The following is a 16,445-nucleotide window of genomic DNA, read 5'->3' on the forward strand; positions in this document are numbered from 1 at the left end:
CAAATTCTCCTCTCCAAGTATCCATAGTCCCTATGTTTTAATAAGTGTTCGTTTTAAGCAAACACACATGCCGAGACACAACTTTGACCATTATCTTCTGTAATAATTATATGTTAGTAAAAATTATATAAACAAAATTTAATGTTGTGAAAGTATTGATTAAGTGTAACACTTAAACAAATGGAGGAAGTATATATTTTATCGTTACTCGTATTTTGACTCACTAACCTCACTTGCTATAATTTTTTGCTCTTTTTACCATATCCTCGTTCATACTCACAAAATCACGCTTCTTTTAGGGGTGAATAAAATATTATCTTACTTGTCTTCATTATCATGCGAATATTATATTTCCAACGCCACCTACCCGCATGTACACTTTTATTTACACTGATTTATTTGCAAAACTTTGTGCAAGAAACTCCCACATACCAAACATCCCTTACAGATAGACATAGGAGGGCTGACATGAAGGCCAGGTAGGCATGACATGAAAATGGGCCAACCCAGCACGAGCTCGTCACAAGCCTTGCATGACACGAGAGGCATGTTGGTAGGCTATGGTTGTGCATGGACATTATTCTCAAAATTTGGTGCGAACTCAACTCTAGTATGATGAACTTATTTGATATCTATATGCTTAGCATTGATCTATATTAGGTTTTATGTTTGTCATTCTTTGTCAATCTTGTTGTATAAAATTAATAAGGGGGTTCATTGACACAACATGTGGACCAAGCCGTGCATAAGCTCCAATATTAAAAGTTGACACAAGTCCGACATGACATGACACAACAATATCTTAGTTCATCTAGGAACAACTATATCTTAATTCATCTAAGAGTGGCTAATTTAAACACGAGACTAGTTGGCACCACGCGACCAATTCCCGCTGTTAGACCCGACTAGAACCAAAAAAGCTAAAACCCCGGGGTTCTCAAATTAACAACAATTGAGAATTGTGCGAGAAACAAACGCAAAAAAGGCTCCATTTCCAAATAATGGCAATTTTGCTATCATCTTCCTCTCTTCCTTCACTTCCAAACACAAAGCTCTGCATTTCCAGAGATGCCTCGGCTGAACGTAGCAGCACCATCACAACATTTCCAGGTAAGCTCAGCTCCCTTTTTATTCCTCTCTTTTCTACCTTCCGTAAGAATCCAACAGATACCCATTTCCCCTGAATTTAATTTTCATGTTTTTTCTCAGGATTGAACAGAAAAAACAACAAAAAATGCTCAATTGTATGTTTATCAGTAAAGGGTAATGCTAAAGTTAAGAAATTTGATGTTATTGATGGTAATAATTCAAGAAAGAGTGGTGTGAATGTAGTATTGAGTGAGGGAAGAGATGAGGATGAGAATCATGGGCTTGTATGCCCAGGTTGTGGGGTTTATATGCAAGATAATGACCCTAATCTTCCTGGGTTTTTCAAGAAAAGGAAGGTGGTTGTTGATGAGGAGGAAATTGAGGGTTTTGGGGATGAAATTGAGGGTTTTATTGATGGAGAAGAAGAGGGTTTTGGGGGTGAAATTGAGGGGGGGTTTGATGGGGAAGAGAAGGAAGACGGTTCCGTCGATGAGATTGAGGGTAGTTTGGAAATGATTGATGGAGATATGGAGGATGATGGGTTTGATTGGGATAGTGAAGATTGGGAGGATGAGGATTTAGAAGCATTGGATGGGTTTCAACCTGTTGGTGTTGGTTATGGTAATGTAACTGAGGAGTTAGTGAAGGAGAAGGCGGAGAAGAGGAAGAAATTATCAAAGTCGGAGAGGAAGAGGTTGGCTAGGGAGGCTGAGAAAGAGAGGGAAGAGGTTACAGTCTGTGCTAGGTGTCATTCTTTGAGGAACTATGGGCAAGTGAAGAATCAAATGGCTGAGAACTTGATACCAGATTTTGATTTTGATAGGTTGATTAGTACCCGTTTGATGAAACCTGCTACAGCGGATTCAACGGTTGTTGTTATGGTTGTTGATTGTGTTGATTTTGACGGGTCATTTCCAAAACGTGCTGCCAGATCTTTGTTTAAGGCTTTGGAGGGAAAACAAGATGGTAAATTTAGCAAAAAGTTGCCTAAGCTTGTCCTCGTTGCCACAAAGGTTGATCTCCTACCATCTGAAATATCACCTACTAGATTAGATAGATGGGTTCGTCATCGTGCAAAGGCTGCAGGAGCCCCAAAACTTAATGCTGTGTATTTGGTTAGTTCTCGAAAGGATTTGGGGGTGAGGAATTTGCTATCCTTCATCAAGGAGTCAGCTGGCCCTCGAGGGCATGTTTGGGTTATTGGGGCACAAAATGCTGGTAAATCTACCCTAATCAATACATTTGCAAAGAAAGAAGGTGCTAAAGTTACAAAGCTTACTGAGGCAGCAGTTCCTGGGACGACGCTTGGGATACTAAGAGTTGGAGGGGTTTTGTCTGGCAAGGCCAAGATGTACGACACTCCTGGTCTCTTGCATGCATACTTGATGTCCATGAGATTAAGCAGGGAAGAACAAAAAATGATTGAGATACGGAAAGAATTGAGACCTCGAAGTTATAGAATTAAGGCAAGTTCTGTTCACCTAAATGTTTCTGAACTTACAGTTTTAGGGCTAATGTTATTTTTAATTTGGCTTGTGGATACAACGTAAAGAAGGTTATGGAATTTGCTGCTATACAACTGAATATGTCTATTATACACTAAATTATACTATCTGGCATTCTTCATCATAACCTATTAATAATGTGTTTTATGTAAATTCTGATTGTAAATCAATGCAGGCAGGCTGTTGTTAGTTATACTTACAATGGTTCTTCATAGAATTTACTTTGTAGATGTTAATTTGACTACATGATTGAGGGGTTTTATGTGTGGCTATTGCTTCTCCCTGAATTCAAGGTCCACTCTGCAAGTTAGTGTTCTACTTAACATTACCCAAAGGTTTTTTGAACTGTATGCTGTTTTAATATTCTAGAATTATGTAATTTAAACGATATGGTTGTGTCTCCATTATGTGGTTGATTACTTGATGTAAACCTGCATTCCTTATTTTGCCATTTGTTTGGGGGGGTGTAACCGTGTAATGTTTATGTTTTGCTACTTCAAATGACATTTTACGTATTCCAAACTTAATTATTTTGCTTAATAGTAATATGTTGCATCATGCTTATAGATCTATGTGTTATAATTGATGAGCTTGCGTGCCACTTTGCAGGCAGGGCAAACAATACATGTTGGTGGCTTAGTGAGACTAGACCTTGTCCAGGCATCAGTCCAGACAATCTATGTGACAGTGTGGGCATCACCAAATGTGTCTCTTCATTTAGGAAAGACTGAAAATGCTGATGAAACTTGGAGTAAGCATGTTGGTATCAGGTTACAGGTAAGCATGTCAGCCTCGTTGAACATCATGTTTCCTATGTTTTGGTCATATTTTCTTTTCTAGATAATCTTGATGATAAACAACCTAAGCACAATTGATCTGAAATTTGGTTATTAACTATTACTTGAGCCATTGGAATTTTGGATATCTAAACCTTCCCCTAATACCATAAGAATGTGAGAGTTGGTTGCCAAAATCAATCATTGCTTATAGACAGTGATTGTCAAAATTAGTTTATGCTGTAAAACCTATGATGAGCTCTACTCTACTCTTACAGAGTGGTTAAGAAAATGTGAACTTTGTTCTTGATAGATACTTTGGGTGTATCTTTGAGGGATTGGGGTGTGGTCGTATTTCTCTAGCATTGCCTTTTGTGGATAGTAGGTTGCTACTTTAATATTCTGTTATTGTTAAGCCATTTCACTGCAGCAAGGGAAGATTAAAATAAAACTTGGATTAAGTGTGATCTTATTTTCTTAAATAAGGTCAATCAGTCTACAAGACCTATCTAATTATCATTGAGTTCTACCTTTTCTATTAACTGATATTTCTTTCAAACAAGACAAGTGATTGAAAAATAAAAAGAGCTAGTACATGTATTGACTATCGATTAGCAGATATCGACGTATTGTGAATAATTTTGTATTGCTAGCAAATTTCTATTACTAGTATGATTTAAGAACTTGAGACAATTTATTAAGGCTTCTTTTAAAGGTGACTCAATTTAGAAGGTAAGGAGGGCTTTATATAAACTAAAAGGGCCTACAGTCCTTGCAATTAAATCCTTCAGTTTACACAAAATCAACATACCCTTACAATATCTCCACACACAATACAAACTCGTGAAAAGCATGTTTTGCAAGAGAATGATATTAAGAGTTGATGTGATAAAACACTTAAAATACATTGCCACAACAACGTCAGTATCATTTTGAAACAAACTAGTGGCTTCAACTTGGCTGCTACCTATTGTGAAGGCATGAAGCCAATCTCATCTGCATTTTATGTGAAAGGCAGACTTAATTGTATTTTCTATAGCTTGTATAGAGTTCACCTGGCCTTTGATTACTCTCTCCACTATTATCCTGTAGTCTTCACCTATGTGCTGTATGCAACTAATGCAAATATCGAAGATGATCCTAGAGGCTTATCCTACGCTCTCTATTTTGTAATAATTTCAACAGTTTGAATTTTGCACTGAATTTGACTATATATTTTTAATAATATATCAAATATCTCAACAGTTGGATTTCTCTCAATGTTTTATTTTTAAATATCTATGTTATGATTTTTTTTATTCACATAATTAAAGATGTCAATGGTCAAACTTGTTGTCAAACGTGAAAGTCAAGATAAATTACAGAGTGCTTTAATTTGAAGAGTGAAAGACCTTAGTCTTTTTTCATTGCCTTCCACTAGTATGTTATTACATGTTTTATATAGAAGAGTTAGGGTAATGTCGATGAGGAGCCTTGTGTGTTTCTCAAAAGCTGATTCCATGTATTGTGATAGAATCTGCTTAAGATAACAATAATAAGGGCCAAAAAAAAAAATAAAAAAAATAAAAAAAAAAAAAAAAAAAAATAACTATAGGTTCAGCAGTTCTATATATTTCTCTGCATTGTGATAGAACCTGCTGGACTCAGTGTCTTTTAATATCTCTTATGGACATTCTAAGCATTTGGGTAAAAGTTAAGTTGTATATTGCTATGGCTCTGTGGAGTGTGAAATTGTGAATATACATTACCAATTGCTATCATGAACATACTTGCATACCTTACCAATTCTTCTATCCTGATTCATGAACATACATAATTTACCATTTCACTTTGATGGATGACAACTAATACCCCCTTTTCATTATTTTTGGCTTGATCTTCTCTCAGCCTCCTGTAGGAGCAGATAGACTTCCCGAAATGGGGACCTGGTCAGAGAGGGAATTTAAAGTGACTGGAACTAGCTGGGATGTAAACAGTTCTGACCTTGCTGTAGCTGGGTTAGGTTGGCTTGCTTTGGGTCTCAAAGGCGAGGCAACCTTAAAGCTATGGACATATGATACTGTTGAAGTTGTCTTACGTGAACCTTTAGCTCTTGACCGTGCTCCGTATCTTGAGCGACCTGGGTTTTGGTTGCCCCAGGCTATATCTGACGCTCTTGGTAATCAGAGTAAACTAGAAGCTCAGAAAAAACAGCGGCTTGAAGATGAGAGTGAATATGTGACTGCTTGAAGCATATGGTTGTATCTCTCTTCTTGAAGGCATTTTACAGGTTTCTGAATTTGGTTAAAGCATTTATAAGATAACCTGTTTTTGGCTCTAAGCTGAGCTTCGAGATTTTGTCGGTTGGAGCTGCATATATCAGTGTGTGTTTTCTGTTGTATTTGAAGATTAGATTCAGCCTAGTGCTATAATACGGCAATAGTCATAGCAAGCAGTCCTGTAAATGCTGTTGAGGTGATCAATCTTAGGATTATAGTTCTGTTGATTCGGTAGCTTACCAGCATGTCTGGCATATGGGTATATTTTGGATTATAATTTCCCTTCAATTGCTTAATACAGTACATCCCATTTAAAATTGTATCAGATCTGAAAGTCAGAGTCAGAGAATTTGAGGGGCAAACAGGGTGTCACACTGTCACCCATTGTCGACGTCAATATTGTGATCCCCTATGCACCTAAAAATAGGCACTATAGCCTTTTTGAGGCGTTTGTGCTGGATTTTTTTCCAAAGTATTATAAAACTATTTTGTAAAGTAGATTCGTGACCAAACTTCTTACCAAACTAAGCTTTTAGGGTAAAACGTTGTCTCGGACAGCGTTTTATACCCTGGTTTTCTTAAAAAAAAATTCAATGTGTAAAACATTGTTGACTTTTTTTTCTTTAAATTTCGTAATTTTTGATATAAAAAAAAAAATAATAAGTCAGCGTTTTTAGTTTTTATTTTTTTTTTATTTTTTATATTTCGTAATTTTTGATATAAAAAAAATGACGAATTTTTTGACTCAATCAACGTTTTTAGTGTAAGTTTTTTTTATATATTTTAAAATCAAAAATTACCAATTTTTTTTTTAAAAAAAATCAGGGTATAAATTTTACTTAGAAGCTTAGTTTGGTAAATAGTCTAACCACGAGTCTATTTTACAAAATAGTTTTGTAATTAGACTCACTTTGAAAAAAAATCCGTTGTGCTATGCTCAAAATCCAGACATGCTCCTCATTTGACCTTACTCTTTTGCGCCAAAATAACATCGGAAGTTCATATTCACATTCTATTCTATGTATATAAAAAGCACTCCATAATTTATATGTTTTGAAAAATAATGCAAGAGGCCGAGTTTGGTTAAAATTTCATTTTTGTCGATACTGTAACTGTCTTTGCACATTTCTATTTTCTTAATGAGCAATATTTTTTCGAATGTGTCAAGCATATTTAGACTCCTAGAGCTCTAGAGATAGTTACGATCAGGGATACAAATTAGACTAAAGTAAAACGTACTTAACCCATTTTGGCAGCTTATCCCACATAAGAAACCCGATCTAGATTAGAATTGCAACTAAATTTAGATAACCCAACTTTGCTTAATCTTAAAATTAAAAATACTTCGTATACGATTTTTCATGATAATGAAAGAATAAACAACACGCGATGCCATTTTAATGAGACTTGAATCAAAAGGGAAAACGCCGAATAATCTTCAATGTGTCTTGAAAATCACTTATCAAATTATTTAGGGAGAGTTAGATTGGATTTCTTTGGTATTTCTGTTTTAAAAAATAGTTGGATTTTTAATATAATTTGTAAATATTGTATTGATTTATGTCCATTAGCAAATAAGCATTACCTCTAACCTGATACATTCCGATAATCAGAGGCTTCTGCAATTAATATAGGCCAAGGAGAAGCATGAAAAAAGGAGCTTGAGGTACCAATATGGCAATACCCAATGATTCCAGTCGCATATTCAGGGGATTTACCACTCCCAAAGTACGGCTCACATAGGAGCTAAATGGTCCAAGGCCACACAACAAGGTCCCAGTCCTACAGGCTACAAGCCAACACCTGCAACCTGCCCATATCGGACGGTATCAGCCCACACCTATCACCAAGATGGAGAGGTTGCAACATACCAAATAATTTCAATCACATTTCAGGGAATTCAACAATCCCAAGGTATGGCTCACAATGGTCGACACCGAAACACCTGGTCCCAGTACTACAGGACACAAGCCACCACCTGCTAATATTGGACTGTTGCAGACCAAACCCATCACCAAGATGGAGAGAGTGCATTTTTGCAACACATAAAATTTCTGGCAAGGTGTTTGCCTGAGGTTGTAGCCATCTACAAGGAATTTTGAACGCACCAAATTTCTACAAGACGTTAATTGTGTCAGAAGCATAGAATAAGAAGCCAATAAGAAAGATTTGAAAGTAATCTCGCGTCATTTTTCTTAAATATCATACAATTTTACTCTCTTTCTACATTCTACACTTGCTCGAAAAGTTTCTTGATTTTCTGAAGAAAAGGAAAGGCATGAACAAGGAACTCATACAAGAGCTTCAACCTGGCTCTGTACAGAAATTACAGCTATTATAGGAGAATCATATTGTTAGCAAGGAGCAAAACTGCTCCCACCTATGACTCTCTACTTCTGAACGGGCTTTTCCGAGAACTTGAATCCTGACTTCACATCAACCAAGGCTGCAAATAGAGAAAACAACCATGTGAACAACGAATTAATATACCATTTTATATGTAATGGTGAATACAGCTAGTTTACCGGTAAATTCCAAGTCTACCTACATCTCAGACTTTGATAGAGGAACTTACATGTGCTAAACTTCACCAATTTACACTTGTCTATTTTAATTGAATTGATGGGGTAATGTCATTCAAATTCTTAAATTGATATCAACCTAAGTCCAAAACAAAATCACGCATCTGTTGGTGAAATGATACTAATTAATGTCTAGTTCAGCTTAGTTTTTTCCAAAACTTACACGTCCAAAACTTGGATCCTTCGGACTGTATATATCATTTTCCATAAAAATCAGCTAAACAAACCCAGGTTTTTTTGAAAAAAAGAAAAATTGCTACTAATAGATCACATAGTATTCACCTTCTCTAGGTAAAAGCTTGCTTTCCTGAGTCCCGGTAGATTTGATGAACTCCTCAAACTGAGACTCCATGAGCAACAACTCTTCATCAACACCAATATCAATTTCATCAGGAAGTAAATCAACAACATCGTTGTCCTCAAAATTGTTCACGTTGTTGCCATACAACATTTCAGCTTCTTGGTGCTGACTTAGCCAATAATCCCGGAACCACATTGAGGTAGTGATCAAGTCATACCATTCAGGTGAGAAGTCCTCTACCTGTCGAAAAGCAGCAGGAATGTACAATGGGGCATTGGGATTCAGTGTTGATCTTACACCTGAGACTAGAGCCATCTTTTATCTGTAGAATTACTCTTCAAAGTTACCTACTTATGAAGAATAAATAGCATAATAGAAAATGATCAGTTGATAAACAATGGGGGCTATTAGTTAAGAACTTTGGTAAGATAAAAATTCAAGTGCACAAATGTCATACAAACCAATTTATTAGTCAAAGGGACTAGATTTAACTAAAAGGTCTAGTCACATAGATATGTACAGAAATAGAGTTCAATGATAATTCCTAAACAATCTAAACATATGTTACCTCTATTTCTTAAGAGATGCATCACTTTGACTTTTTACACTATTTATATTCTAACTATGACTACTTTATTTACTAATACTTCATATGTAATGATAAATGTCATTAATTTAATTGTTATTAGGTTACCCTCAATATAAATTATCAAATCTATATACTTTTTACTAATAAATCAAAGATATGAAAGGTCAAAGTAAGTTTATAAACAATGTAAAAAGTCAAAGCGATGCATCTATTAAAAAAGGAGGAAATATAATTGCTATCACCAGTATCTAATCATCTAAAATTTCACCGACTCATTCATAGGTGCTATTGTATTGAATCAATACAACAACATTTTGTGTTCTTCTACTATTCTTGCTTGGGATGTTCAATTTGAACAATTATGATAGCAATCAAATCATCTCATCCGTCAAAATAGTGTTTTTCTTCTCAAATTTTCAGTACCAAAACATGAGGATGGAATTTAAGAAGAAAAATATACTCTTTTGACATTGGATGTTATTGAATGCTTTATCATGATCATTCATATGAGACATCCAATACAAAATGAGCATGAGATATCAAGATCAAAGAGACTTTCTAGGTCACACATACAGACTTGCAGCGAATCAAGGTTCCTACGGAAGGCATGGCCATCACAATATCCACACAACAAGCCCAATAAAGAGGATCCTAGGCTCACTTTGGTCAAATGACAAGATCAAGATACAATTAAAAAGCTATATTATTCTCTTTGTGCCTCTTAAATATGCCACATTTGACTTTTTACGATCAAAGATGTCACACTCTGATCAATAATTTAAATGATGTTTAGTAGTACATATTATAAATGTTGTATTTTTACAGAAGTACTCTTACAACAATATATAGACCACTAAGTTTATTAATTTCACGGAATTATATGTAGTTCATGATATCAAAATAGTGGTCATAGTTTTAAATCTTTGACCACAAAAGGTCAAATGTGGCCTATCAAAAAGAGAAACTTGTGTAGTGCCATTATAACTACGAACCATCTCAAAATCCACTCACCCTCACACAAAAATTACAAGATTATTTAAAAGATGAATTATTTCAATTCTCACAAGTAACCCAAAATTGAAGAGTCATTCTAGCAGCAGATTTCTTTCTTTCGAAACCATATAAAAATTGGGCAACATCTTTACTCTTCTATCATAATGGCTCAAAGTGCATATCCACAACTCCACAAATGAATACGAGAAAATTTAAAATCAAACTCCAAAAGCTTCCAACACGAACGTTCCCTCATAAACCAAACAACCCCATTCTTCACAGCCCACAAAACTCTGCTTCAAACATACAACTCAGTTGCTTACAGAATCAAAATTCTATACTTCTAGCCAAACAATTGTATAATACAGAGGTACCTCTTCTCAGATATAGCCACACAACTTTTTAATCAGTTCAATAAACTCCACCTCAAACATTTACACCAAATTCCTTACAATACCCTATATCTAGGCTTCTAGCTCGATAGCAAAATCGGTTGAGCACAATAGCAAAATCGATCGAGCACGAAGTTAGCAAAGTCTTCTCCACACCTACAGCTAATCAATCTTAACATCCTCAAATATACATGAATCACCAAAAATCCACACAACTTCCAGTGGTACAACTGCGCTCGAGGCCATCGAAGCCCCGTCTTTAGTCAATCAACATATAATCCATGGTCAAACAATTAAATCAGTCCACATATATATATAATCAAAACGAGCAACTTCACTTCATCATATAATTTGAGTGTGATTTGCTTGCAAGTTGAGAATTTTCCAAAGATCATTAATTATATACTCCGATCATCAATAAACTATCAGCCAATTTAACACCTCATACAACAATTATACGCAAAATCAAGCTCACTAATCGTAATAAATTTACACCAAAACAACAACAGAAACAACAACAAAAAAATTTAAAAAAACATAAAATAAAAATAAATAAATTAATTAATTAAATAAATAAAAATTAATAGCTCACTAATCGAAAGATCGAGTTCATTTAGCGTCAAATCGTATTCTTCTGCTCGTATTTGAACTCGATCTTTCGATTAATGAACTGAAAGGTTCGAATTTACACTTTCAATTTAAAGTCATTTCTTAAATTGAAAGTCCAAATTTTTTCAAACTAGATCTAATTAAAGCACAAACTAGTCCAAATTTAATAAACTAATTTAAAATTATTCAGTATAAAAATCAACGATAATTATATTGAAGTAAAATTCAGATCAAACTTAAACAAACTCATAAACTCAAAAATTCCAAAAAAAATATTAAAATTGATGATAAAAATTATACCTTTAATATTCGCAAGGAGAAAAATATCTTCAACTATTCAGACAAATGAGAAGATATTGAGGAGAGAGAAAGTGAGGAGAAAAAAAGAGCGACCTTTATATATATAGACAGCGGGTGAACCGGTAAAATGAACCGGATATTCTGAACCGGTGACCGGCCCAATCATTTTTTTACCGACAATGGCCGGTAATCTGTGGGCCAATAACCGGGGACTTGAAAAGCCGTGTTTGGGTGGCGTGTAAATGGATAGACTTTGATGATTTTTTGACCTTTGTGGGACCCACTTCCCATGTGTATGAGAATGACTTTTCGTCTATAATTGATGTGCTTTTTTAAATGAATGGGCGGTTATGATTGGTTGATGAGGTAGGAATTTCGTGACGTGGAGGAGATCTAACGGTGGGGTATTTGTGTATTTTTAAAGGACGGTGTAATGTAATCCAACTAATTGCTTTAATTAAGAAAGCATTAATTAGTTACATCACATGTTTTGTTGGTTGATTAGGTATATTGTATGGCAGTGACAACATTTTTTGTCTACTTTTGATGATTTTTCTACTTTCTCCCTAATTTCCTACTACTAGTTGTATCAAAATTATTCATCTTTCTATTATTTTATTTTTTATTTTGATACGCGGTCGGTCCAAAATTATTTTAATTTGATAAGTTTAAAATGATAGGTAAAGAAATTAGACATTTTATATAGAAAATCAAAGTCGAGACTCAGTAGTATCATGTTTGTGATTTTCACTACTAAAAGTCGAGTTATTAATTATTCTATTATTACAACATTTTTTTCAGTTGGGTTAATAGGTGAAATATTACATTATTACGGATAATCATGATTTACATAATTTGTCCTACTCAATAAAGAGTAACATTGTAGAAATAAAAGGTGGCAATAGATCAAGAAAGTTTGGACAGTAATTTGCACCATTTTAATTTGTCACATTTGTCAATGCACAAGTTTAATTATTATTGCTACTTTTGTTAATCTATTATAAATGTTGTAAGCAGATTTAATACTTTGAAAATATACATTAAGATAAAGGGAATATCTTTCACAGTGTACCTTCTTTTAAATCTATTACTCCGTATAATATACTTCCTCCGTTCCTTAATAGATGACACGTTTCTTTTATCACGTTTGCCAACGCACAATTATAACGAGTTATATCTACTATTTTCAACATTATAAAATTTTAAAAAGTGGATATTAATAAAATATATATTAAGACGATTCAAACAAGATCCCACATGATTATGTTTTATCGTAGCTACAAATCACAAAAGCTAGTCAAAGTGTTGTTTGTGAATAGTGCAAAAGTCAAACTGTGTCATCTAAAAAGGAACGGAGGAAGTAGTAAGAAGAAAATGGTTAGATTGATATTATATAAATAGTATTACGAGTATAATTTTCCCATTCACTTTTAATTGCAAAACTTGAAAATCTAAGGAGTCCAACTAGTTCTCTAATGTGGCATTCAGAACATTGAAATTGAAGGTGATAACCTATTAATCATCAACTCAATAAAAGACATTTGGGCAGTACCTTGGCAGATGGATTGGTTATATAATCGAAGACACTCATTCTCTCCTTTTTTGGTTTCGCAATTGGAGTATCCAGCACGCCTACCGAGAGGCAAATCGCGCGTCGGATTGGATAGTTAATGTAGGCCAAGCCATTTAGTATGTAGTAGTATGGATATTGATATTTGTAATAACTCTAGTTTGATTTCTATTATTTCTTCTGATACATTAGGAATTCCCCTTCATGAGGTGGGCTCCTTAATATTTATTTTTCTTCTTTTTTAAAAAAAATTAAAAATTTATACTATTCACATTCTTAGAATTAGGACTTATTTGGCAATTGGCTATTGACTGCTAGTTGTATCTCTTGGTTGGCCAACCAGCTATTTGTATTGGCCTTTTACGTTGGTTGTTTGACCGTTGGCTGTTAATAAATATGTTTGATAAAATTGGTTGTTGGTTGTCTTATATAAAAATGACCTTTTAACGACATTGGTGATTAGGGGATTTTTCCCTACCAATCCCATCTGACAAGTGGACCATTCAGGCTCTACCAAGTGTCCGCTACATGGGTCAGTAGAAGCCTGCCACGTGTCAGGAGTTGGTCTGTCCACCATGGACCAGTTGTGTCACTCCACGTGGCCTCCGTATGCCAAATAGGCCAAACGTCCACCTAGGCCCAATTTCCAAGGGAAGTCCAGTCAGCCCTAGGTTAACCTAAACCCAGTATTTGGCACGTTTCTCAAGGCTATAAATACTCTAATTAATCCTTATTAAAGGGGATCAAGCAATTAATTACTCTCACCTAGAGAATCTAAACACACTAATCACTCCTCCCCTAGAGGAACCTGATCTCTCAACCTTTACTTTTTCCGCACTATTACTCCTCAAACAAGTACTAACTTGACCATCGGAGGTGGAGCTCCCAGCATCCGGAGTCTCCGTTGTTTTTCAAGTACAGGCGCACGGATCCAGTCTCGGAATTGTAACTCTCCCGCAGGACATCAGAAAACCCCGAAACAATTGGTGTAGTTTATTATCTTTGTAATATACATTGCGAATATTATTATTAATAATAATAATAATAATTAATTACTACAGAGTAATTATTAATTATTATTAAAAGTAACAAGGATATGAAAGTACTTTTAATGGTAAAAGGCCAAAAGCCAATACCAAAAGCCAGTAAGACTAGCTTTTTAGTTTTGGCGAAAAAGCCAGCTTTAACTTTTGGCCAATAAAAAAGTCATTTATAAAACACTTTTTTTGCTGTTTGACCAAAATGAAAAGCCAAAAGCCATTTACCAAACAAGTCCTTAACCTGTTTCAAAAAAAAAAAAAAAAATTCCTTAACCTTTTTATTGATTAATATGTTGGGCAAAGTATACTCAAGTGGGATCTTAATTGTTAAATTCGTTTCAATTTATATTTCACAATATCTAATTTTATAATGTAATTTTTTACATTATAAAAATACGAAGGGTTGACATTATGCATTAATAAGCTAAAAAAATTAAGTGTTATAACCAAAAGTGAAGGCCTGAGTCACAGTGTATGTTATCGTTAGCTATAAAACTGATGACAGATTACTTTAACTAGGCTAATATATTAATACAATCAAGTTCCCATCATGCATAACTTGTAGTGTTGCAATTTCAATTGGTAAATTGACTTAGTTATTTCACTTGAGGTATAAAAAAAAAATGTTACACTTTCTGACTTGGTATTTTACTACTACTCTCTATTTTTATTTCTATATAATGTTGTTTCTTTTTCTGTAAATGTTGTGTATTTGACTTGATATTTTCAAGTTTTGATAGGATGTCTAATCTATTTGACTAATACGAAGTATCTTTCTATAGCTTTTAGAACTGGACAAAATAGAAAGATAGTTACAATAGGAGTTCATAGGTTCATACTTCATAACATTAATTAGTTGACTTCCCTATAATTTAAAATTCTACTTAATTGTATATATAACTTAATCTTTATGTATGAATTGTTTTTTTTAAATTTGCTTTTTCCATTGAAGTTTACGCATAAATCAAAATACCCCTTGATTGTGACAATTGATTGAGATATACTTTGTGTAACAATAAAAAAATATACTTCCTCTGTTTTTTAGGCACACATATTAGGGAGAGAGGAGAGAAAATGAGAGAGAATAATAAAGCAAGTGGGGTCCCTAGTAAAAACAAGGTATAAAACTTACCAAAAAAAAAAAAAAAACGTGTCAATTAAAAATAAACTTCCTAAAAACGAATACATGTTAATTAACGGAGATAAGTATATAGTACGGAGTACCTTTTAGCAACCATCACCTATTAAGTTCAATTTTAGTCTTATCTAATTAAAATAAAAGCACCTTCAAAGCACAAACGTTATATGAGTACTTATTTTCCACCTAGCCACCCAACATTGCATGTATCATGATTTTAATTGAAGTTCATGTGATGGAATATGGAAGCACAATTAGGTAACAAATTAAATGGTGCCTAATTTTATCCCAAATTATGAAAACTAACTCATCAACCGATCAACGTATGAAGTATACCCAATATTTTATTAATCATTTAAGATTTTTTAAAAATTTATCACCTTTAAAAAGTACAGTATTGGTTTTTACCACCTTAATATCGTGTTTAATAAATCAATGAAAATTAAATAGTGCAAGGTTTCAAATGAATCCATGGTATTGTATCCACTCATGATCTATCTTCCTCTTGATCGGTCCCCATCAAGGCATTATAAGCTTTAATTTTATTAAACATAGGCATTATAGGTTATAGAAGTTCCTCGTGAATCCATGGTATTGTATCCACTCATCAACATATGAAGTATCCCCACTATTTAATTAGTAGGTTATAGAAGTTGGTTTTCATTTTTTCAATGAATGATATATTTTTTGAACAGTTGAAGAACTCTTTTCTAATATACAACTGAAGAATGCTTCATTTAAACCAAGTTACACTCAACTCCACTGCCATCTCTTAACTCAACAGCTAAAGAACGTTAGTGGCATCAGGGAGATACCTAGCTCAACAAAGCTTATCTAAAACCCTACTAAACTTATAATTACTTCACCAACTATCATAAGATAAAGAAAACTCTATTGATCAACATTACCCTCCAACGAACCCATTGTAGAGACACAAACACCATCTCAATGAATGAAAGCTCTACGATTAACCTTGCCCTTCATACCAACATCAGATCAAGGAGATACCTAAACCCAATATCGAGTAAAACTTATCTAGAACCCAACTAAACTTAAAATTACTTCACTAAATATCATAAGATAAAGAAAACTCTATTGACCAACATTAATGATTCAATATCTCTCATTGATCAATTCACCTTTGAATTAAAGGGTTAAACACTTTAAGAGTAGAGGAAACTTTGTACTACACACTTCGTATGTTGTATTTATCGGCTTGAATGTATATATATATATATATATATTATTTATTTATTTATTTATTTTTTTCTTCCTGATGGAGCCAGTGTAAAACTCACCCAAA

At 34.0% G+C, this 16,445-nt stretch overlaps 2 protein-coding genes across 3 annotated transcripts; one reads left to right on the forward strand and one right to left on the reverse strand.

Moving 5' to 3' along the window:
- Window positions 1–792: 792 nt before the first annotated feature.
- LOC110707379 (GTP-binding protein BRASSINAZOLE INSENSITIVE PALE GREEN 2, chloroplastic-like) lies at window positions 793–5,948 on the forward strand. The gene is made up of 4 exons (XM_021885408.1): window positions 793–1,110; window positions 1,210–2,555; window positions 3,204–3,371; window positions 5,258–5,948. Exons 1-4 carry the CDS (start codon window positions 1,002–1,004, stop codon window positions 5,597–5,599), a joined length of 1,965 nt encoding a protein of 654 aa, XP_021741100.1. The 5' UTR covers window positions 793–1,001; the 3' UTR covers window positions 5,600–5,948.
- Window positions 5,949–7,776: 1,828 nt separating this feature from the next.
- Window positions 7,777–11,499, reverse strand: LOC110707380 (protein EARLY RESPONSIVE TO DEHYDRATION 15-like). 2 transcript variants are annotated; one of them, XM_021885409.1, is made up of 3 exons: window positions 11,395–11,499; window positions 8,493–8,858; window positions 7,777–8,074 (listed from the first exon to the last, which is right to left on the reverse strand). In XM_021885409.1, the coding sequence occupies exons 2-3, from the start codon at window positions 8,824–8,826 to the stop codon at window positions 8,019–8,021; spliced, it is 390 nt and encodes a 129-aa protein (XP_021741101.1). In that variant the 5' UTR covers window positions 8,827–8,858; window positions 11,395–11,499; the 3' UTR covers window positions 7,777–8,018. The 2 variants fall into 2 exon arrangements, with proteins under 2 accessions (XP_021741101.1, XP_021741103.1); XM_021885411.1 differs by having other exon boundaries at window positions 8,493–8,861; window positions 11,395–11,494.
- Between the last annotated feature and the right edge of the window lie 4,946 nt (window positions 11,500–16,445).

Source organism: Chenopodium quinoa, unplaced genomic scaffold (genome assembly GCF_001683475.1).
Source record: "Chenopodium quinoa cultivar QQ74 unplaced genomic scaffold, ASM168347v1, whole genome shotgun sequence".
Classification (NCBI taxonomy): domain Eukaryota; kingdom Viridiplantae; phylum Streptophyta; class Magnoliopsida; order Caryophyllales; family Amaranthaceae; genus Chenopodium; species Chenopodium quinoa.